Here is a 22,732-nt window from a genome sequence, read left to right as displayed (position 1 = left end):
GTGCCATACGTTCAAGAAATGATGCTATGACGCGTATAAAATTTCATGTGTACGAATTTTTCATGTGTACGGATTTTTCGGGCGACGTATGAAATTTCATACGTGATCATTTATTGGGCGTCATTTCGTAAGTTAACTTTTTAAAATTAATAGACGCATATGACAACTGTATGGAGAGCCATGCGTTCAAGAAATGATGCAATGACGCGTATAAAATTTCATGTGTGCGAATTTTGTGGGCGACGTATGAAATTTCATACGTGATCATTTACTGGACGTGAAAGTAATTTTTGCCGGAGCTTGCCAAGTATGCGTGAACATTTGCGATATATTTTGGATTCTACAGATTTTCATACGCGGACTGATGTTATGTTCTAGTATTATTAGTTTGGGAAATTCAAAATTTGTTGGGCGTATATATTTTTCATACGTGGACAGGTGCGATGTATTAGTTGGGGAATTCTCCCGTTTACGGGCTTGTAGATTTTTCATTTGACATATGCTAAGACGATCTTTGCACACAGCACTCCCCCGCCCGGCGGGTACTATTTTCTGCCCGGGTCTTTTACGGACTACGTTACGGCAAAACCTCCTTGGTTACGGTAAAACAGACTGCGTTTATTCCTTCCGCTATTGACGATCTTTGCACGCAAAAATTCCCCCGCCCGGCGGCTACTATTTTCTGCCCGGGGTTCAGACTATGTTACGGTAAACAGATTGCGTGTATTCCTTCCGCTAAAGACGATCTTTACACGCAGCACTCCCCCCTCCCCCCCGCCCTGCCCGGGGTGTTACGGACTATGTTACGGCAAGGAGGTTGGTTACGGTGAACAAACTGCGTGTATTCCTTCCGCTAAGACGATATTTGGACAGATTTTCATACGCGGACTGGTTTGATGTTCTAGAAATAGTTTTGGAAATTCAAAATTTGTTGGGCGTATAGATTTTTGATACGTGGGCAGCTGCAGGTACGATGTATTAGTTTTGAAAATTCTCCCGTTTTCGAGGTTGTAGATTTTTCATTGGACACATGCGATGTATAAGTCGTGCATAATGTACCGGCTGTGGCGTTCTTTATAGTTGGTTTGGGAGAAAACACATGCACACTTGATTTGTCATACTAGTATGTAGAGATGATGTAGGGAATGAAGAATGAATGCATTTAGATTTCATTATTTGCGCTTGGGAAGGAATGATGAGAAAGTTCGTTCCACCAAATGGAAAGAGGAAGACATACGATGTAAAAGCAAGGAGGTTGAAAATATATTTTTACGCTTTTTGTTCAAGTGGGAAAATAGAAACTATCGACCATTTCTATCTGATCCATGCCTTAGCAGACGGCATTGTTGCAAGCTTTTCCTCGGTATAAAATTATTAGTTTCGTTGTATACATTTCTTCTAACGTTTAATTCTTGCTATTTCCTCAAATGTCAAACGTATAGATCTATTATTGAAAAATCTTTAAAGGTAAGTCCTGATGTCACTTGTAGATACTGCCATTGTTTACTGTGGGACGCGATGTTTGGTGGCAAATGAAGAAAAAAAAACAGTATTTCCCCCAGAGTTTGGCTGAAACAATTACACCATCTGTGTACTATCCCCAATTTTCAAGAGTACTAGTAATTTGCTAATTAGACATTAGTTTGTTAATTTGAACTCTATTTGCTGCATTTCTAAGAATTGAAACCGTGAAGATTTACTGGGTCAGTGGTGTTAGGGTTCACATTTTCAAAGCATATTACAAGTGTTAGGTATTATATTATAAATCAGAATTATAAGATAGAAATACAACCCACCAGCTCCAACACAACTTTCAACAAATACGCAATGAAGGGTTAGTAAAATCAGTGAAAAAGATTTCAAATTGGACCCAATCTCAACACTGAAATTCACAAGAAATCCAGTTGCTTTAGTGGCAAGCGTATTGCTCCCCATGAACTGTGTTCTTCTGTGGATACTGCTGTAGTTGACGTCGGATGCAACTTAATCAGTGACTCACCTTTGCCGTTCTTGTTTACCTTACATGTTTCTGTATCTTGTACTTGTTGAACCGCATGATAAAGCGCCCTTCTCACTGGACCCGCGGCACGCTGGCGGCGTCGCAGCGTCCTAAACTGGATTTGTGTTACTCTTGACTTTATAATGGAATCATTCAAAACGTTAAAGCATGACCCAAAAGACAACAAAAACACAAAGGTTAAAAGGATTCGTTTTTTGTCGATGACATTCGTTGAGTGCCGCGGGTCCAGTGAGAGGGGGGCTTTGGTAATAGATTCAAAGTAGCCACTGAGAAGTCAAATATTGCGCTAGGGATTGATGAGTAAGTTCGTAACACAAAATTGACGTAATGATGTAAAACCAAGGCGGTTAAAAGTCTATTTTAATCTACTTGGTCACAGTGGGACAATTGATACTACCGGCTGCTTCTGTCTGATTCATGCTTTAGCAGACGTCATTGTTGGAATATATTTTTTATTCGTACAGAATTATCAGTTTCGGTGTATGCCTTTCTTTTAACTTCCTTGGTTAAATCCATGTTGTTTCCTTATCAGATGTCAAACATATATCATTGAAAGGTAAGCCCTGACGTAAATTGTGTTAGTAAAACCATAATTCCGACCACAACTTGAGTTGGGAGAAGGTAACGGTTTAGATACAAACGCAACACAGGGCAGAACATACACAACTTCGTCAGAACGTGGAGTTCATAGAGGAGAGGTCTGAGCAAAACGGCGTGGGAAACTCTTCTTCTAACAATTGAAATCGGCATGCTTACACATGGCAAAAGGTACGTTACCAGGTGCTAATAATAAATAAATGAAGACCTTTATTGTATACATTACTTATAGTATGCAACACTGAGTCGAATACAAAACGAAATCAATGAAATTAAATCAAATCCTGTGTCTAAGAAAAAATACCCGTAGTCAAAATAATCACGAAGTTAGATAAAAATTGAGCGGCTTTCACAAACCGACGACCACATTTTAGGCATTCTGTTTGTGCGATGTACATAACAAAAGGTAACAATGAATTGATAAAGGAAATGCCTATCCGTTAGAATAGAATGTATGACACGACGTTTGTACTTAGACAATGCCTTTGTTCACTTGGAGGACGCGACGTTGGCGTCAATGCAAATGGTTAGACAGAGATGTGTATTCTAGATCATGGTTTGTTTTGTTACGAAGGGAGGAAACCCAGTACACAGAAGAGGTTGGACGTAAGTAATGCCATTCGATAAACAGTGCTAAATGTATGTCAAATACTTTATATATCACTGTTTATACTAAAAGCTTGTTAGTAGAAACCGAAAGATTCGAATGTAGTTTTAGGATAAACCATATGTCATAGCAGATCCATACACACGCACACACATACACACAACGTTACTAGAGTTAATCTATCATTATCAATTGAAAAGGTCTACGAGAGTTAGCGACTGTGCCTATCTTGGTAGATGGATTTTTTCCTGAACTCTGAGCAATATAGGGGTGCTATGATAGGGGTGGCTATTGTTGGGAATAGATAACTTGTTGAATTAGTTTGAAAAAGAAAAAAAGAACTATCCCCATCTTGGGGTTTATCGCACCCCCGCTGTATATGTATATTGGAATAGTCTGCTGTTTGGAGTCTAATGGAACAATCCAAAGGCTCTGGTTGAGGGGTGGGGGTGTATAGATGCATTTGGTGACAGTTGACAGATCAGGTTAGCATTCTTATGGCAAGTTTTTGTTCATTCCTGAAATTATGACACCTCCTTTTTTCAACTTTCCCAAAGGATTAAATATTGATGCAATACTTGCAACAGTTTAGCCCCCCCCCCCATGGGCTGAAGGAATGCGCTTTACCTTCAACGAACAAAAGACGGACGGAACTACTCTGAATATTTTTCTTGGCCACGCTGATTTGCCCTTAAGAAAATAAAATGCATTTCTTTTAAAACACCATTCCCAAAGTCTGAACTTTTTTTTTCAAACGCCAGGTTTCCTTCTCAAGTCAGCAATTTGTAATCGTATTCAGAGTTTGTTTTTACTACACCCTGTCACAATTACGAAATGGTTTCGGCTGTTCGGCCAGGTAATTGCTCCCATTGTTTTCCGCGTGGGTAAGCTGTCATAACAAGCTTGGACTGCTAGTAAAGATGTTGTCACCCCCGACTTCTCCTAAATCATCGCGCCTAGAGGTCATCAAAGCCCTGTGTTTACCATCCCGGGTATTCTCGTGAGTTAAAGCCTTTACGTTATCATTTAGATTTTTATTTATACAATAGTTATATATAAATGTAGTTACGTTTGATATAACAGCGTCTTAGCAAATGTTGCCGTATGTTGTTTGGAAAGTAGCCTCGTTACTTTCAATCGCACGATAAACTGCTATACTGGCCATATTTCTCCACCGCCCGCCTTTCCAATGATGGTAAATAAGTTACGTCTATGGTAGCCAGAATTACATCTCTACTTTGAAAGTTATCACAAGGAGGTTAAAATATTTTAACCTCCGTGGTTATCATATTCATCAGTTTAGGCAAAGACGCCATATCCATCTTTTTGGAGGGGGGGGGGGGTCTGACTTAAGTCGTACCGCCGTAAACTGATTAGAATTTGTGTGCCATTTTTTTCTTTCGATGTTACGACTAAAATGAGCTTAGTAGAAAGTTACATAATTTGTCAGTAGAATAAACATCCTTTGTAGGATCAATTCCTTTAGGATAGGATAGCGCTTCATTAGTAGAAACGAGAATCAAGACGGTCGCCATACAAATCAGCTTCCTTTACATGTCAAACCTTTTCAAGACAAGAGGCAGAAAAGGTGGAAAAAAACACGTACCTGTATAGATGGCATCCCCAGTTAAAGATAGTTTAATAGGTTACTGAATGTAGAGAAAGGTAAAGCTGTATCTGATCAAATCCCTTTTTTTTTGGCCATCGCGTACGAAGATCGTCTGGCGTATGAAATTTAACGAACAGGTTGCTTGTTGCCTCGCGGTCGGGATAGGTCCGGCCAGTCCGCCGTAACAAATCACGATTGTCCGTCATTTTGCCATCGCGTACGAAAATTGCCTGACGTATGAAATTCACCGAAACGCGTTGCAAATTGTCCCACGGCCGGGATACGGCCGGCCCGTCCGCCGCCAAGCACAACTGTCCGTCATTTTGCCATCGAGAACGAAAATTTTCTGACGTATGAAATTCACCGAAACGCGTTGCAAATTGTCCCGGCCGGCCCGTCCGCCGCCAAGCACGACTGCCCGTCATTTTGCCATCGATAACGAAAATTTTCTGACGTATGAAATTCACCGAAACGCGTTGCAAATTGTCCCGGCCGGCCCGTCCGCCGCCAAGCACGACTGCCCGTCATTTTGCCATCGATAACGAAAATTTTCTGACGTATGAAATTCACCGAAACGCGTTGCAAATTGTCCCGCGGCCGGGATACGGCCCGTCCGCCGCCAAGCACGACTGTCCGTCATTTTGCCATCGAGAACGAAAATCGCCTGACGTATGAAATTCACCGAAACGCGTTGCAAATTGCTCCGCGGTCGTACGAAGTTTACCCAGGCTCAAAATAAACTGCTCGCCGAACGGACGTACAAAATTTTGCCGGCCCGCCGGGCGGACGTACGAAATTATCCCGGCCGCGTAACAATCTGCTCACCGAACGGACGTACAAAATTTTGCCGGCCCGCCGTACAAAATTTTGCCATGCACCAAGCGGGCGTACGAAATTTTCCCGGCCGCGTAACAAACTGCTCGCCGAACGGACGTGCAAAATCTTGCCGGCCCGCCGAGCGGGCGTACGAAATTTTCCCGGCCGCGTAACAAACTGCTCGCCGAGCGGACGTACGAAATTTTGCCGGCCCGCTGAGCGGACGTACGAAATTTTCCCCGCCGCGTAACAAACTGCACACCGAGGAGGCGTACGAAATTCTGCCGGCCGAAGTGGCGACGCGTACTAATATCACCCACCGCGCCGCCCACAATTTGGTACGCAACGGCAGTTTCATACGCGTATGAACTTCATACGCGTATGAAACCGACGTATGAAACCGTGGTTTTGGGGTCAGAATGCTAGCTCCTGCAATGGCCCGTTGGTTCTGTGAACAATATTCCTTTTAAATAACATGATACACCATTAATAATCAATACATCACTCTTCACTCTTGACGTAACCTCACTTCCTTCCACACCTCCATTGTTAAACAAATCATGATCATTGTGACAGATACTTTCCACTTTTCAGGTTTGAGGTGAAAACATTAAAAACCTCTGTACATCAAAAAGTACTGGTAACTGAGGGGTAAGCATATGTTAAATAGTTTGTGATGTGGAACTGAGTGGGATTGGAACCATCCTGTGATGGGGATGAAATGTGACAACGTTTATATCAGTGCCATCCAACCAGCAGTCTACCATTGTTACATAAAATTGGAGCTCCCCAGTGCCTCTATATATAATGTAAATCTACACAAATGTATGGCATTCAAAACAAACCTGATATTTCATGCAATATAAAAGTTTACATCAGCATGCAAAGAAACTGGCAAAATATGTTTTTGAGAAGTGGAACCGAAATGGTTTAATGGACAGTGAGAGGTTCCTACATGTACATTGTATCCACCTAACATACGAGACTTGGTCCACAAAATGTTTTCAAGAACCTCAAGTTAAACTGAACTGTACACATGCTAATCTCTTATGGGGCACATCTGTATGCCTTCTTGGTTCTAAATACAATGAAGAAAGGGAAAGTACAGTATTGATATCAGAAAATACATTTATCAAAGCATGAATCCAAATATCCCATTACACATTTCCTAGCTGTAACCATTTCATTTGTACTTGTAGTGCCATGTTACAAATATCTTTCCTTTTTTTACCAGGGAACAAATATGAAAACCATTGCTATATCAAATGCAGCTTTGCAATCTATTACTCTCAGAATAAGGAGAAAGTTTATATTTAATACATCTCTATCAATGCTGATAAGCAAACATTTAATTTGAAGTGTGGAATATCACGGTGAATGAAAATAGTTTGAAAGAAGTTAGAAAAGATAATAAAAGAAGAGACACCTATGAGTAACACAAGAGATTCCTTACAAGCATCCAATATCCTCTTTTGAAACAAACAAATAATTTACATCTGTGACAATATTTCTAACACATTTGTTATAGTTCATCGTTTGACTGACTCTCTTGTCTGCTGTGTGGCTCTTCTGGCTGTTTTTCTTCAGCTGAAAAAAAAAGAAAACAAAGAGGTCACCAGAAATTCCTAATGTATGTCTAATGTAAAGAATAAAGAGTCATTCTAGTACAATAGTGCAAAGAAGAGACTAAATGAAAGTAAAAGCAGAAGTAAGCCTACATTCAGTTGGTGCAGCCTCTAGTTGCAGTTCTTCAGACTCATCCCCTTGTCTGTCCCCACCTTCTGTTTCCCCACCATCTGTTTCCCCACCTTCATCACCATCCTCATTATCAGAGGCAGGACCATCACCATCACCCTCACCCTCATTAGATGGCTTATCTAACAAAGATCAACAAAAATTGACAGTTCAGATATGCAAGAATGGAAGGACACAATAGTGATATCTGTGGTTTCCCACAAAGTTAGCACAGTATCTTTTGGGGTTCTTAGAATTCTTGGAAGCCGTCTGTTCTGCACTAACCTGTCTCAGTATCAGGTGCTGCTTCCTGCGTCTCCACAGGTTCATTGGTGGGATCTCCTGAAATGGCAGGCAACGATAAATATTTCCAATAAACATTTTGCAATTTTAGAAGCATTGTCATTATGGGGTGTTGTAGACAAGATAATGTCATTTCCGTACTCTTCCTTTGTCCAAGCAAGGAGGTTATATAGTCTATATAACCTCCTTGGTCTAAGCTTGACAATGTAGTTAATTGATGTTGCTTACCATCCCCTGCTTTATCTTTGATGGTGTCTTCTGATGTGACAGTGTCGTTCTCTGTCTTTAAGTTTTCCTCCTTGGTATTATTGCCATTTGCTGTCTCATTACTGGCAGTTTTGTTGGCAGATTTCTCTGGCTTCTTGGTAGGTGGTCTGTAGTTCTTCAGTTTGTTCAGCAGGTAAGCAACTTCCCGCTGCAGATCCTTGTCCTTTTCTTCCACTTCTTTTGAGGTGAACACAGCGTCCTCATGACAAGCCTTTCCCTTCTGCTGTTTTACCATGCTGCTCTTCCAGGCCTGTTGACATGATAAGAATCAAGCATAGAAGTAAATGTGACCAAAAGGAATCAGTGGCATTGAGAATAGCTGGATGAATTGCTGAATGAAACAAAATAATGACCATGATACGTGTACAGTTAAGTGCAAAAGAAGTAAAATTGGAAAATACTGATGTTGTTATCACACTCAGAGCAGTCATAGTCATATCAAAAATCATACTTCGGAATTTTCATATGAAGCAAATTCCATGAGGTACTTGGACTCCAAAGTTGTTGTAAAAGTTGTGTTCAAATGCAGAAGTAGTACTTGCTGCTACATGTCAGGATAAATAATCCAGAAGGCTTACTTTTGTGTCATTGATAAGAGTTGCCAGTGTATCCTTTTCCACTCGTGTGATGGCTTCTTCAGAGAAGTTTAGTAGTGTCTTCAGGAAGACGGTCGAGTGATTGAGAGTGTCTTTCAAATCTGCTAGGGCTTTGGGCCGTTTTCTGTTTTCCTTCACACGGTCATTGACAGGTTTGCAAAGCTTCTTCAGCTCTTGTAGTTTCTCCTTAAACACCTGGAAAATTCACAAAATTGTAAAAACTGTTAGGAACAAGTAAACTGTAGTGGTGGAAGATGACCAACTATGTTCATACATGTAGATGATGTATCTAGAGTACATGTTTATGCCTTACCGCAGGTGTTGCACTTTCACTTTCATCCTCGTACAGCCAATCAGACATCTCACTCAATCGCTCCCTCATTTGGTCCCTGTCTTCTTCTACAGCACAGGCTTCATACTCCTCCTGGTACAGCTTGTCCTGCATGTCCACAATGTAGGTCTCGAGGGTGTTCAGGGCCTTTGCCTTCAGGGCTCTTTCAAGGTCTCTTTCCATGAGGACCTTCAGTCTGAAAAGACAAATTTGTAAAGGAAAATCAGTGACTAGAATAAACCTAAAAACCTAAAACATGTCCCTCATTTTGAAAAAGCAGCTAAGAGTGAAGAGTAGTAGACAATACCTTTTGAAAAAAGAAACAGAAATATAGATCTTACTTCTGAACAGAGACTTCTAAACTTGCTGTTGATGGATCTTCCAAGTCAAGGACATTTGTTGTCACTCCAATATCTTCTTTAACTGTAGACGCCTTGGCTACCTTCTTCTCTGGCTCTTTCTTGGTGGCATTTTTGGCTGCATCTCCTTCCTCTGTCTCATTCTTGGGTTGTGTCTCTTTCTTCTCTTCATCTTTACTACTGTCTTGTGAAGATTCTTCCGATGACTTCTCAGAATCTGAATCTGACGAGTTCTGCGTTTGAAAAGTTAATGGAAAGATTTTTTGGTTCAATCAGGTAAGTCAATCATTTTCAGGTAAGTCAAGCTATTTCCACTATCATGATCATATGTTCAGTGGCCCCTTTCAAAGATGTTTCATGCACAAAACTAAATTTTTGATAATAAAAAAGGTTTAAATCAATCACATTCAACAATGGTATGGAATGCGTCAAAATTATGCATTGGAAACCATGGCCAATAAAGCAAAGTTATTTAAAAAAGTCCACATGACAGTTCGTTACCTTTTCAGGCTTTTGCTCCTCCTCACTTGAGGGTTCTTGTGGGTTCTCCTCTTTGTCATCAGTCTTGTCCTCTCCTGGAGAGCTTTCCTCTGTTTTCTCTTCAGGCTTCTCCTCTGTTTCCTTCTCTGGAGGCTGTTAATTGATGCAATGATTTAAGTACAGCTTTGAACATGTAGCCAGGGTTCCATCCGATTACTACACTCGCTACCCTGAAAAATTCAGAGTAGCGAGTGTAGGAGCTCTGATAGAAATCAATGGCACCCAGGCTATTGAACATGTAACACATGAGCAAAGATGCTGCAACTGGTACTTAATGCTTTACATACCGAATGGAATAACATACCAAATGGAACTGTGTTGAATATATCCATAAATATTTCATTCATCTGGAGGCAAACCTGATCAGGGGTTCCTTCAGCTGCCTCCTGCCCATCTGTCTCCTCCCCTGTACCGACTTCCCCATCTTCCTTCTGCTCAGACCCACCAGTGAAGAAGTTACTGATGGTACTACCCAACTCTGCAAGTTGAAAAGCCTGACATTTAGCCCTTGATCTTGAAGAACACATGTAAGGAAGGTGTAGGTTGTAGTTCTCACATGATGCAAGCATCAGCACTCTCACTCACTATCCAGTTTAACGTCTTCTATCCCCCATCATCTGGGGGTTTGACGTGCTTACAAAATGCCCGTCTTGAGAGTGTTGACATTATTGATACCTTGCTCCCCCAGCCATGTGCAAGCACGTCAAACCCCCAGATGATGTGTACAAGTGTACTGTGTGTCGTATATGAAAGACCAAAAACTAGATGCTAGATGCTGGTCTTCCAATATATCTCAGCAAAATGACATCTAAATAACACCACTGATATGTGAACTGATGACCATGTACTTACTAGCCAGAGTGGACTCCTCTCCATCCTCACTTCCCTCAGCTCCCTCTACTTGCTTTTCAAAGACACTCTCCACCTGAACACACAGTCATATTACAGGATATTATAACAATATCTGGACATGTAACAGTAGTGACAGTCACCCTAAAGTTTGTAACTTGCAGTAATTTACTGATGACATCATATCAAGTTTGCTCTAATACCAGTCGGAGTTTGCAACACAAGCAGCCATTTTCAAAGGCATTTCAAAGGAAACTCACCTTGTCTAAGCTAAGGATACCGCTTTCATCCATCCGGAAGTGTGCCTTCACACCTTTGAACTCTGTGTTTGGTTCTTCTGCATGCTTTTCTAGTGCCGCTCCAACCCCAGCCAACTGAATGGTTGTCAGGTTCATAGATGGAAAGGCTCTATTAAGAGAAAACAACAACAATATATGTTATTGAAGATAGTGCATTCCTCTTTACAACTGTGCTTTTCATACATGTACATCACCTATTTCGAAATGATAGTTACTGCTTGAGAAACCCTATAATTTTGTTGAAATCTTTGATAGTTTTGTCCACAGAATTGCACAACCAAATGGTACGTGTACATACTTGATCTCTTCCTCAGGTAAGAAGCTGAGGTCACCGTAGTTGACATGGAACTCAAAGTCAGTTGTGTGTTTGTTGAAGGTCATGACCTTCTTCTGTGGGAATGGGTTCATCCTGTTGAACAGTGTCCTGCGCACAACTTTGACCCCTTCACTGCCATCCTCGTTTTTGATTGGACGAGAGAAATCCACCTTAAGCAAAAGGAAGAGAGGGGGAGATGTGAAATGCTATACAGGTACATGACATATAATGAACACACAATACCCTCATAAAACTGAAGCTTCTAACTAGTCAGAATGAACATATGTTTGTATCTTTAACATTGTGATTAGACACATTAGACACAGTGTTACATTGGAAATGATGATAACAAGTATTTACCTCAATTGGATAAAGTGCTGCATCCTTGATGACAAACTTCTTAACTCTGTAGGCTTTGCTGAGGTAAGCCGCTTGATAAACAGCACCTGTATTTGGCAATGAAAAGCAGATTAACATTTTGAAATAAATCCTTTTCAAGGTTTAAAACTATACATTCACTAAAAACACATTGTAGTACATTCACTATTGAAGTTTTTTTTTGCACTAGCACATGAGTTGATGGTTTGTACACACATTGTTTGCAAATAACTGCAGAGGAAAGTGACATTATAATAGTCATGCCTTACCCATAGCTGCTGCCTCATCAGCATTCACACTCTTGCCGAGGTCAGATCTGAAACAAACCAGATAGACATGGTTTTATCCATGGGTTCATTTCTGAACTTTTCATTCAGCAGTTATTCATAGAGAGTTACTCAAAGGACATAAAATGTTAATTTCTAACTCTGCCTTTATATCTATTTATCATATGAGCTTCCCTTCTTTATGATTGACCTTATAAACTGGTATGAACCAGTAGTTTTGTTAGCTTCACTTACTTTTTGACAGCCTTCAGAAGTGCCTCTTGCACTTTGGGAACACGAGTGCCTCCTCCAAATATGATCACCTGATCTATCTCACCCTGCAATGGGAACAGAAGCAGTCAATAAATTTTTTCTTTGAAGGCTTCCCACCCTCAAAACCATTCAAGCTCATTCATCCACCTTTTTTGCACTAACAATGCACAGTTTGAACATGATTTTTTTTCTTCACAAAAGGTGTGCATGAAAATATTACCCACAATCAGAATACCAAAACACCCAATGGCCAAAGAGAGCAATTTCGAGTGTAAATAAAGGCAAAAACGAACAAACAAACAAACAATCATCTTAACACCCCATATATTCTAGATGTTCTTAAAAAATGGCAATCACTGACCATTGTCATGTCTGCAGACTTCAGGGCCATTTTCACAGGTCCAGCCACACGGTCAAACAGATCAGCACACATCTCTTCCAGTTCAGCTCTGGTCACCTTTGTCCTGAAGTCAATGTCTTCATGTACCCCTTCAATCTGAAAGTGATAACAACTTTAATACAACACCGTCCATTCAAGAAACTGTCAAAAAAGTATGATAACAATGGTGACAAACATGGAGATACACTGTAAATACAGAAATGTTCGTGGTGGTTTAATGTTTGTGGTTTTCGCGGCAAGCTCTTCGCAACCGCTGCAACATTTTTTGCCCTCCTACCTCCTTGTCTTCTATTGTCTAAAATGCAAACTTAAAACCACCGCAAACACTCCATTTTCTCCCTACCGCGAAATTAAATCCACACAAACTTAAATGCATTTACAATAGCTAGGATGACTGACCTGGGCCTGATGATCTGAGTTTGCACTGAGAACTTTCTTGACCCGTTTGGCTTCCTTCAGTAGCTTGGCCATTGCTCGTGGAGACTTCCTCACATCAACACTAGCCTTCTTCTCTTTAGAGAACACATCTGCCAGATGGTCTCGCAGACGTAACTCCATTTCAAGGCCACCGAGGTAGCGGTCATGGCTGTGAGAAGAAAGCATTTTTTATTCATATCTATTACACAAACAGTATTTTCAACAATTCTAGGGAACAACAGAGAAAGGAATATGTCTCCAACAGATATTGTCATAGCATGTATGCATTGCCATGTTAGTGCAGTTAGCAATAGAATTGCTGACAAAATTCTACATAAAAGCCAATACATTGTGCTGATCAACAAACAATATGATTTTTCTCTAACAGTAAACTTACCCGACTCCCTTGATAACCAGTTGAGGGTGTGTGTCTGTGATGCCTTTCTCCTTGGTCTTGACCACTTGGTAGCCTGTGAAAAACAGACATTTATCATAACTTCTGTTGTATGTCAGAAACAGCATACATGTATATACTTCTGATAAGCAGGGCAGCCTTTTTATGAGTACAGTTAATTCTGTAAAACACCTGAGACAACCAATGTCAAATCTTCTTCTTACTGTCAAATTTGCATGGGCATCAATAGATACATGTAGGAACCAGGTACCAAACATCATACTGAATATATTTGACAATTGGATGTAACAGTCAACTTACCAACTATCGTAGCTGTAGTTCCAGTGGCACCCATGTCATAGAACATGATGTGCTAAAACAGAGTTGGAACAACATTTAGTATTTTCAGAAATTCAATAATATTACTACTAGATAAAATAGGCATGAATATTAATCATAACTGTAAACAGAAGGCAAACAATAACGAAAATCACAGAAGTGTACAAATACTCACCTGCATGGTAGCATTGAACTCTTTTCTTCTGAACACGCCATAGTGCAGTGCCACTGGGAAAGTAATGAAAGCAGTGAATGAATTATGTCAACCTGAACTGAACATGTAAATGCAACAACAATGTCAAATAGGCTATAACAAACAAGAGTTGGAATACCTCATACAGTACATCCGTGAGATATCTAGACCTTTTGTAAATTTCTTCTATCTTGTCTATCATTGTAATTAGCATGATCTATTCTAATTATGAATAATTTTAGGTAGCAGATTAATACTTAAATGCAAAACATGCGTACAGTTACTGTGAAAATGCCAGTCTCTGGCTTCTTACTTGACCTAGTCTTAAAGGGCTCATTCATATCCCTGGCTACAAGCAGATACACTGGTTCGGTGACATTCTTGAGGGGATAAGAAACGCAAGGTCTCTACAACTCTTAGACTGTCTTCAACATCTCAATACACACAGGTGGGAACGTATTTACTGACATGCTTTTTTACTTTTAGTTCTTTTGTCACTCTGTACATGATCTATGATTATGGTAATTTACCAACTTTAAGATACCCAAAACTATTGTTTTTGTGCTCCATGTCAACTGTAGCCTGTAAACCTATTATAGCTGCTAAGCCTCTTCACTCTCTTATGCAAATATGCAGTACAGAAGTTTGCTCTCACTGAATGTTTTTTTTTTATGTATCTGCTTTTCCAATATGCTCAAAGGGTATCAAAACGTATGACTGAATTTGTTTGTTTTGACAGAGAACCTACAAGCTTGAAATGATTGTTGATAGTAATAGACAATAATTGTAGAGTTCGAGGTGCAGGGTTGGCTTAACGATTTGACTGAATGGACAGTGTTATGTGATTTTCACTGGTGTATAGGGGTGGATACCGGTTTGGCTTGATAAGGTCCAAGTCCAGATTTAGGTTTTTTTGGACTCAGGTTTTTGGCTTTCAGGTTTTTTGGACTCAGTTCTTGGATGTTATACAGGTCTTAATCAGGTCCAGCGAACCGGTATCCACCCCTACTGGTGTATATTCTTGATTGAAAGATAAAAAGCAGTGTCCCGGTAAACATACACCAGAAGGACAAATTGTTTTGTCTCTTTCTAGACATTAAAGCTGTCTATGTATTCATTTAGCTCAATGGATGTGACGAGGTAAACATAAAAACAGTGACAATCCGTGGAAGTTGGATTTACTCGAATGACGATGGCAGGTAAGTCTGGTAATAGTTGCTTTATGCAATAGATGGCACCAGTACTGTTTTACTGGATGTTTTTATCGCTATAGATTGACCTAGGAGATCCTGGATAACTCTGGTATGTGACCAGGCCTTGGCTGTTCTTTGTCTTCTAAGCTCACATAAGGTAAAGACACGATAAACTTGTTTTACAATCTATTCATCACAAATAGTCTTGCCGACTTGCTAGACAATGGCTCGCTCAGGTGAGCATGGCATAGTTCTTCTTTGAGCAGGGACAGTCCTAGAACTGGTAGCCGGCTGTTTTCACGGACTAGTGGTCTAATGCGACCTGCCCCCGGCTCCTACAGTCGGACTGAAGCCAAGTGAACATTTTTTATCTTCAGAACTGGAGACAAGATGCAGCCAATTACTCAGATTGATCCCTGGGGTCCCAAACAAAGAGTCACAATTATCTGCACGCTCCTGAAGGAATGACAGACACTGTGCTAGGCTGGTAAACTTTAATGAGCATCAAGGATAAAATAGTCGCCGCCTCAAGGCAAGCAGATAGTGGGGGCCGCTTGGAAAGTGGGCCGGTTGTATTGAGATTATACACCTGGACATATTTTAGAGCTTCTTATGAAAGGTCTTCATCTTTTTAAACACCTTGAATACTAAATGCAACTATAATGAATAAAAGAATGAAATCAAAGACTTTTGTACAGATTGCTGAGATATGGGTTCACGGCTTGTAATAGCATATTGATCAGATAGGTATAGATTGTCAGGAGGATTGCATTTAAACATTACATATCCCAAAGGCTGAAAGATTTTGAATTCTAAAAAAGATTTCTTTTGTTTTTACAGAACACAGTCCAATCCACTCTGGAGTTTTACCAAAGAGGTCCATATAAGGACATGCACATCAAAAGGGCTGAGTTAGTACCAGGCCCTTTTCAGGGAAGTCCAAAGCCAGAGAGAGAGGGAGAGACATATTGAATCAACGCAACTACGTCACACTTGTCAGGCAGAGATGGTTACATTAATAACCATGTGCTGCTAACGTTCTAGTCAGTCAACACATTTAAATGCAACTTAAGACATAACATCACACTGATGTTATTGCAGCTGGATAAGGTAATTACAGTGACAGTATATGCAACAGCTTTTGTTATAGACAAAATACTGTTGCGGTACAGTTAACACATGGTCAAAACCACAAGGAAGCACAGAAGCAGGGCTGCTGAAAAATGGCACTCAGGAACAACCCTGATGGAGGCAAAAACAGTGCAAGGACAAGAGTAATCGCTTCACTCAATGCAGCAAAAGGCATTTTGCTATCCCTGGTTTCGGCCATTTCCCTTTCTTTCTGTGCAGAATTCATAGCATTGGCAAGCAAGGACGGCATACCGAGTTTTCAGATTCTGTTCTTAATGCGATTGACAGAGCTTCTTATACTTGTCCCTATTGTAGCATTCTGCCGGCCAAGGTTAACGGGTGAAAACAGACACCAGAATATCATGTTGTTCCTATTTGTGATTGTTGGAAACGTCGCTGATATTGTGAACTTTCTGTCTTTTGCCTACACTGTTCCTGGCCTCGCATTTGGTATCATTCAAGGTTCAATGCCTTTCTTTGTTGCCGGTATAGGAATTCTGTTCTTAAATGAATCTCTGGGTATTTTAGACATTTGTTCAATTCTCTTGAGCGTGACAGGTGTTGCTCTACTGGCAGTTGAGATGACACATATAGGTGCTATGTCCAACAAGCTACTGGTGTTGTCAATCATCATTCCAGTGCTTGCTTCATTGGCCAATGCACCTGACATGGTTATCATGCGGTACCTTAAAGGCACACTAGGGGTCCCAATAACCACTTCTTTGCTGCATCAATATTTGTTTGGGACAGTGGCATTACTTGTGGTAACCTACACAGTAGAAACTCCGGTCTGGGAAATGCCGTCACAGACAGCATTATACGTGGTAGGACTGGGTATAAGCAAGTTCCTTGCTATCTTCACCCTCTTTTCTGCATTGAAAGTGGAAAAAGCATACATCTCAACAGCACTTCGCATGTTTGTCATCCCCATCTCTCTGCTGTTGGACTACTTCTTTATGCAGGAAGTACCAAATTCCCTGGAAGTGGTGGGCGTGACCTTGGTAATACTGGGAGTAGTGTTAGTTAGTGGGTACACATGGTGGACCCATCGTCGAGAGGAACTGCAAAGAACACTTCTCGAAACACTCTATTTTGACCCTGGCGTGAACTAAGATATATTTCAGGACAATGCTTGAAGATCTAGAGTGTTTCCGTTTTATGAACCGTTATGTCGACCTGCTTTTGATTGCTGGCATCAATGTTATATATAAAGTGACTTTGATCATTGTTTAATACGTTGATGAAGGTTAGACATCCAGGTAATAAGATACGCCAAAAATAGTTACTCAAGCAACTGGATGAAATTTTGAAACAGTCCGACGTTTCAGATAGCATCCGCTATCTTTTGTCAGTGACTAAGGACAGATCTAGTAGAACTGGGTTTGATCATTGTGTTATTGGAGTCTGGATTAATGTAAATTTGAGGGGATCAATCATTCTGTATCAATATGTACTACAGTATTTAGTTTGATCATTATCATCTTTTATTGAATCATTTTGATTGATTTATCTATGAAAAGTTTGTTGTAAAGGAATTGATTTAGCCAGACCTAATAAAAACCCATTATTATTATCATCATTATTACCTACAAAATAAAAAAAATGTATCAATGTATTGTGTATTCCCTCAACTACCAGTCATATATATATACCATTAATAATATGTTGATAATTGGCAGGGATACAAATGGACAGAATTTCTGTTAAGAATTCCTTATCAACAACATGTTGCTTTGTTTAAAAACAATAACTCTATTTTCATGGAGGTAATAAAATTTCCCAGGTCATGAAATTGAGCGATTTCAGTTGAAGCCAAATAAGGAGTGCTGGCAATCTTCTTGGATCGAAAATAGATTGACAACATGTACATTTCTCAGACATACTAGTAGGGGAAAGCACTCTTATTTTATCTGATTCCAATTGTTTACCTGCTGAGTTATCATTGATGAGTTGTAGAACAGTCAGGTCCACCAGTTCAGCTGCTCGCATCACAGCACGCCTTTCTGCCTGGTTGAAATATGCTGGGACGGTGATCACGATATGGCGGATCGGCTCCTCTGTAATACGACATTGTAGGCAACTTTAGATAAAGGAAACAAAAACCAAAACACTTCTCAGAAACATGTATGGCTTGAATTTCTGATTTACTATTTTCAAGACAGTGTGCGATTTTGAAGAATGAAATTGTACTTGAATACATACCACTGGATTATTGCATTTGTGTGATTTTGATTTGATTGTGTAGAATCAATATACACATGAGTCATTTCTGATGGTTTGAGAAAACTAGGTTGTGTTTCCTAATATTCACACTTTCAGGCAATTTATCTTTGAATGGCCATACCATTACAGTAGCTTTGATGTAAGATAACAGCAGTAACTGAGTAAGTAACACTAACCTGCAAAATGTTCTGCAATCTCTCTTGACCTGTTCAGTACCATGCCAAGCACCTCCTCTGGTGAGAACAGGGTATCCCTATAAATTAAGACAAAGGGAGAGAAATGAACTCAAAACAGTTGAACACAATCAACTTTCTTTATCTCTAATAAGATTCATTGTATTTTTGTACCGTGGGCTGACCATTGATAATTGTTATTGTTATTGGATGGGCCGACTACTCTCTCTTCACAGGGCTGAACTGCGAGGAGCTTACAATTGGCGGGATTACTAGATGATAGAAGACAATCAATCATGGGATAGTCTAATGTAGATGACATTGATAAATAGAAAACTGAACACATTCACCTGTGAAACAATAGCTAAAAATTTTCGTGATCAAGAAAACCCTACATACTCATCATGCTTGAACAGGACTGTTCCTGAAAAAAGAGAAAACAGTGTCATCAGATAATACAGAGATGCTTTACTGAATTAGTATCTGATGGACACAGTAATTATAATGTAATGACACATCTATGATGTGAACCTAGTATGGAAGATATGATTGGCAAAATCTAACCCCTTGGAACCATGGCAAGTGCAATGAAGACAACCATATTTTGAGAAATTGGAGAAAACCTTGTCTGTTGTGGGAGGGAGAGTCTCAAAACTAAGAATATAATGAGTATTATCATCAGAATATTTTTCAAACAATGATTAGGAAGCTGATGCCACCAACCTCTCTCCTCATCTTTGACCAGTTCATAATGTGGAAACTGCTCCTGGAACCTGGCCACCTGGGGGCTGTCATACTTCTGACCCAACACGTGATGTACGTACCGATAGGCCTGCTTTGGATACTTCACAGCCTAGAGAATAGACAATGAAATGCCTTATAATAGGGCTACTGCAAGAAATTTACTTGCTGACAGGTGGCTGGAACATAGCATTAGGACCAGGTAATTTTTTTCTTATGAATGGCATCCAGCTAGATGGGTTACATGGATTTGTTTTACCTGTCATCCTCATCACACATATTATTCAAGGTATCCTGTAAAATCTATTTATTAGTCTCCACTTCAACAGTAAATGACATTATAACAAACAATTTGACAACCAGGAATGTACATTAAAAATCATGCTAACTACACTTTAGTAGAAGTCTTGAGACATGCATGCTTGACACCACTGTTTGTACAGTGCATTCAGCAGAGGCAGATTGAGTACTTACAACGTTCAATGCATCATTTTCAAACTCTCTTTCTCCATTTCTGATTGAAACCACCACTGAGGTTTTCCTCTTTGACTCCCTGTGAAATAAAAAAAAGCACAGTGTTAGCCATGATAGAAGACATGCCACTCCTATTGCAATAGAGTTGATTATTGGGTAAACTGCATATTCAACAGCCAATCAAGTTTTGTTGTAAATCAGCCAATTAAGTTTTGCCACAAATAACATCTACTTTTCTAACCGTGGAAGACGAGTTTCTCAAGAAAACCAGATTGTGATACCTTTAAGCCAAAAATATAATGATCATAATTTCTATCAAAAGACTGTGCATGTGTAACAGTAAGGCTTGCAATATAACTTTGATCCAAACAATTCTTCAAAACAATACATGTATTTTGATTGCTGTATTCAATTTGCTACCAATACTGGTAATGCTGTACTCACGTGTTCAGTGCAATCTCCATAGGAACACCAGGCTGTTATTGTAACATGAACACAGGGCAGGGTTAAGAAACAGTATTGGTGCTGATGAGTGATGGTACATAAACTAATAATCAAGGCATGCTGTCAGGTCAGGTATGTAACATTCTTTGGCAAAGTTGGCTTCCTCAACACAATGGCAATATGATAATTTGATAATACATCATGTAAAAAAAAAACAGTTGAGAAAACTATGATGAATTGACAGAGATCAGTATTGTCTTAACATTTTCCTAGTCACTGGTATATATGCATTCAACCCTGCAGTTGGCAACCTATTAAAAGTACTTCTTGTTCCTCTTGTAATGGGAGATTTTTAACATAATATTAGACATGCCTGTTCCAGTTAACTTAAGAACAGTTTCACATAATACTGAGATGAAAATATGACATAAAAACAAATCTCTTTATCAACAGCAAGAGAAAGCATATCTTACCTTGACTATTGCAACCTTCATCCACTCACTGCCCAGGTCTACAGACATCACTGCAACTCCACCTGTCAACAGAACAAGACAAGACAGGAGATGAACAAGACTTGTCAGAGGAATTTAGAAACCTCCAATTGGGGTCAAGTAAGTCAACAGGGGTCCTCTGCAGGACAGTCACACTAATAATCACACATCTACATGTATAATAAACCAGTAGGATATATGCAGATAGCTTGATTAGGATGTATGGATTTGTAACTTCCCATATGATAGATGATGACAAGGAAGTTTATCGACAATGAAAATGACAATGCATCAAGTTTGATACCAAGAGGATAATAAAAAGGCTACATGATGCACTATCTACATCTAGACTTTACATACTTCTTCTCTCAACATCTATACAAAAGGTTGTTATACTTATAGTGATGTTGAATAAGAAGCAAACCTTAAAATAAAACAAAAAAACCACAGGAAAAAGAACCATAACTGAATGATTTGGGAATTGGGACATTATAATGGCAATATGGAAGATGAAATATATAATGTTATGTCCCTTTACACTCTCTCAAGTGCGTTGTGTAGTTACTAGTTACACAGGTTCATTGCATCAGGTCTCCACAAATATCTTTATTTTGGGTTATCAAATGGATGCTCCATCACCATTTTGGGCAGCTACCAGTAATATCACATCATTCCAGTATCACAAAGAATAGATTCTGAAGAATGAGAACATCATTAAGATCTCACTCCCCTAAGCATTGTGCCCTGCAAGAGGTTTTCCTGAGAACTGCATAGATGTAGATCATATTGTCAAGGAAGTGAGAAAAGACTAATCAGTTCTGCACATCTCACTCACCTGACTGCACCACAAACAGAGCCAACAGTAGCAGAACTGCTCCACACAGTCCAACATTACTGCAGGTTTGCCCTGGCACTCTCCCTGCCATGTCTGCTCAGACTGTAGCAGTAGATGTCCGAAGGGTCAATGGGTATGGTAATGATACCTGTAACAGGACAAAGATTTGAAATGTTGACAATATTGTATAAAAAATGTAGCTTCAATTAAAACATTCATGCAATATGGTACATCACTAGGGGAAATAATGTAAAGAATAGAACAATGGGAACATTTCTTCAAAACGTAACATTTTTGCATAATGACAAATCTTAAAGGTCTCATGTGAGCATGAATATATAAAGCCATTGAAGAACATAGACCACATAGATGACAGGTTATACAGTTGGTGATATTGACAATTATTGCAGTTTACAAATGTTGGCACAATAGCCCCCACACCTGGCTAAATCATGTAATGGACAAAAAAGGCATGTTGCTGACTGTTTAGAAAACCTTTGTCCAATAATTTCCTTCATCCACGTCCCAATAGCAGTTGTTTAAAAGATGGCTAATTTGTCTATAACGTGAAAGTCTAGATACCTCACGTGTGCCTATATGATGATGTCGGAACATCTGACGTGTACCTGACCTAGGTGCCCCCCTCCCCCATAATCCTCACAGCTGGTAATTTCAATTCAGCCATTAACATGTACAAGAAATATCTGTTTCATGACTTCTTTTATATATTCAGCAATGTCTGTCATGGACGATATCTGCCACGTCATTGTAACTTCTTATGATAACAGAAAATTAGTGATGCAAACCTGCCTTCCATATTTTACCGGTATCTGCAACCGGCAACCTGAAGCTTGCGGCCGACCCACAAATTTTATTACTTTCATGATATTTTCATAACTCAAAACAACGGTTTTCTTGCATATGATAAGTGATGGAGAGTACCAGTTTTACTTACCTCAATTCTGTATCGATGTGAGGGGTTTGATTGTACACGTAACTCTTGGGTCTGGCTGTCGGTTTTTGAAAACACTACGTGGTACAATACCGGCACATGCGGCTTTCGTCTTCCAGAAAACGCGGAAGTGATTTGCTGACGAATGTGGCGAGCGCTGATTGGTCGACGG

At 39.8% G+C, this 22,732-nt stretch overlaps 1 protein-coding gene across 2 annotated transcripts; it reads right to left on the bottom strand.

Annotated features, from left to right (window-relative positions):
- Positions 1-6,338: 6,338 nt before the first annotated feature.
- Positions 6,339-22,701, bottom strand: LOC136433017 (hypoxia up-regulated protein 1-like). 2 transcript variants are annotated; one of them, XM_066424767.1, is made up of 29 exons: positions 22,564-22,701; positions 21,609-21,756; positions 20,756-20,817; positions 20,283-20,314; positions 19,839-19,917; positions 19,347-19,476; positions 19,023-19,047; positions 18,627-18,703; positions 18,156-18,284; positions 13,886-13,938; positions 13,693-13,744; positions 13,375-13,447; positions 12,960-13,146; positions 12,522-12,656; positions 12,143-12,225; positions 11,891-11,937; positions 11,604-11,689; positions 11,226-11,413; positions 10,889-11,036; positions 10,632-10,704; positions 10,139-10,257; positions 9,741-9,872; positions 9,222-9,472; positions 8,863-9,076; positions 8,532-8,744; positions 7,915-8,203; positions 7,669-7,725; positions 7,368-7,526; positions 6,339-7,236 (listed from the first exon to the last, which is right to left on the bottom strand). In XM_066424767.1, exons 2-29 carry the CDS (start codon positions 21,697-21,699, stop codon positions 7,172-7,174), a joined length of 3,249 nt encoding a protein of 1,082 aa, XP_066280864.1. In that variant the 5' UTR covers positions 21,700-21,756; positions 22,564-22,701; the 3' UTR covers positions 6,339-7,171. The 2 variants fall into 2 exon arrangements, with proteins under 2 accessions (XP_066280864.1, XP_066280865.1); XM_066424768.1 differs by lacking the exon at positions 7,368-7,526.
- Positions 22,702-22,732: the final 31 nt, after the last annotated feature.

The sequence above is a fragment of the Branchiostoma lanceolatum genome, chromosome 4, assembly GCF_035083965.1.
Source record: "Branchiostoma lanceolatum isolate klBraLanc5 chromosome 4, klBraLanc5.hap2, whole genome shotgun sequence".
Classification (NCBI taxonomy): Eukaryota; Metazoa; Chordata; class Leptocardii; order Amphioxiformes; family Branchiostomatidae; genus Branchiostoma; species Branchiostoma lanceolatum.
The sequence above is the reverse complement of the archived record's forward strand: the minus strand, read 5'-3'. Positions and strand labels throughout refer to the sequence as shown.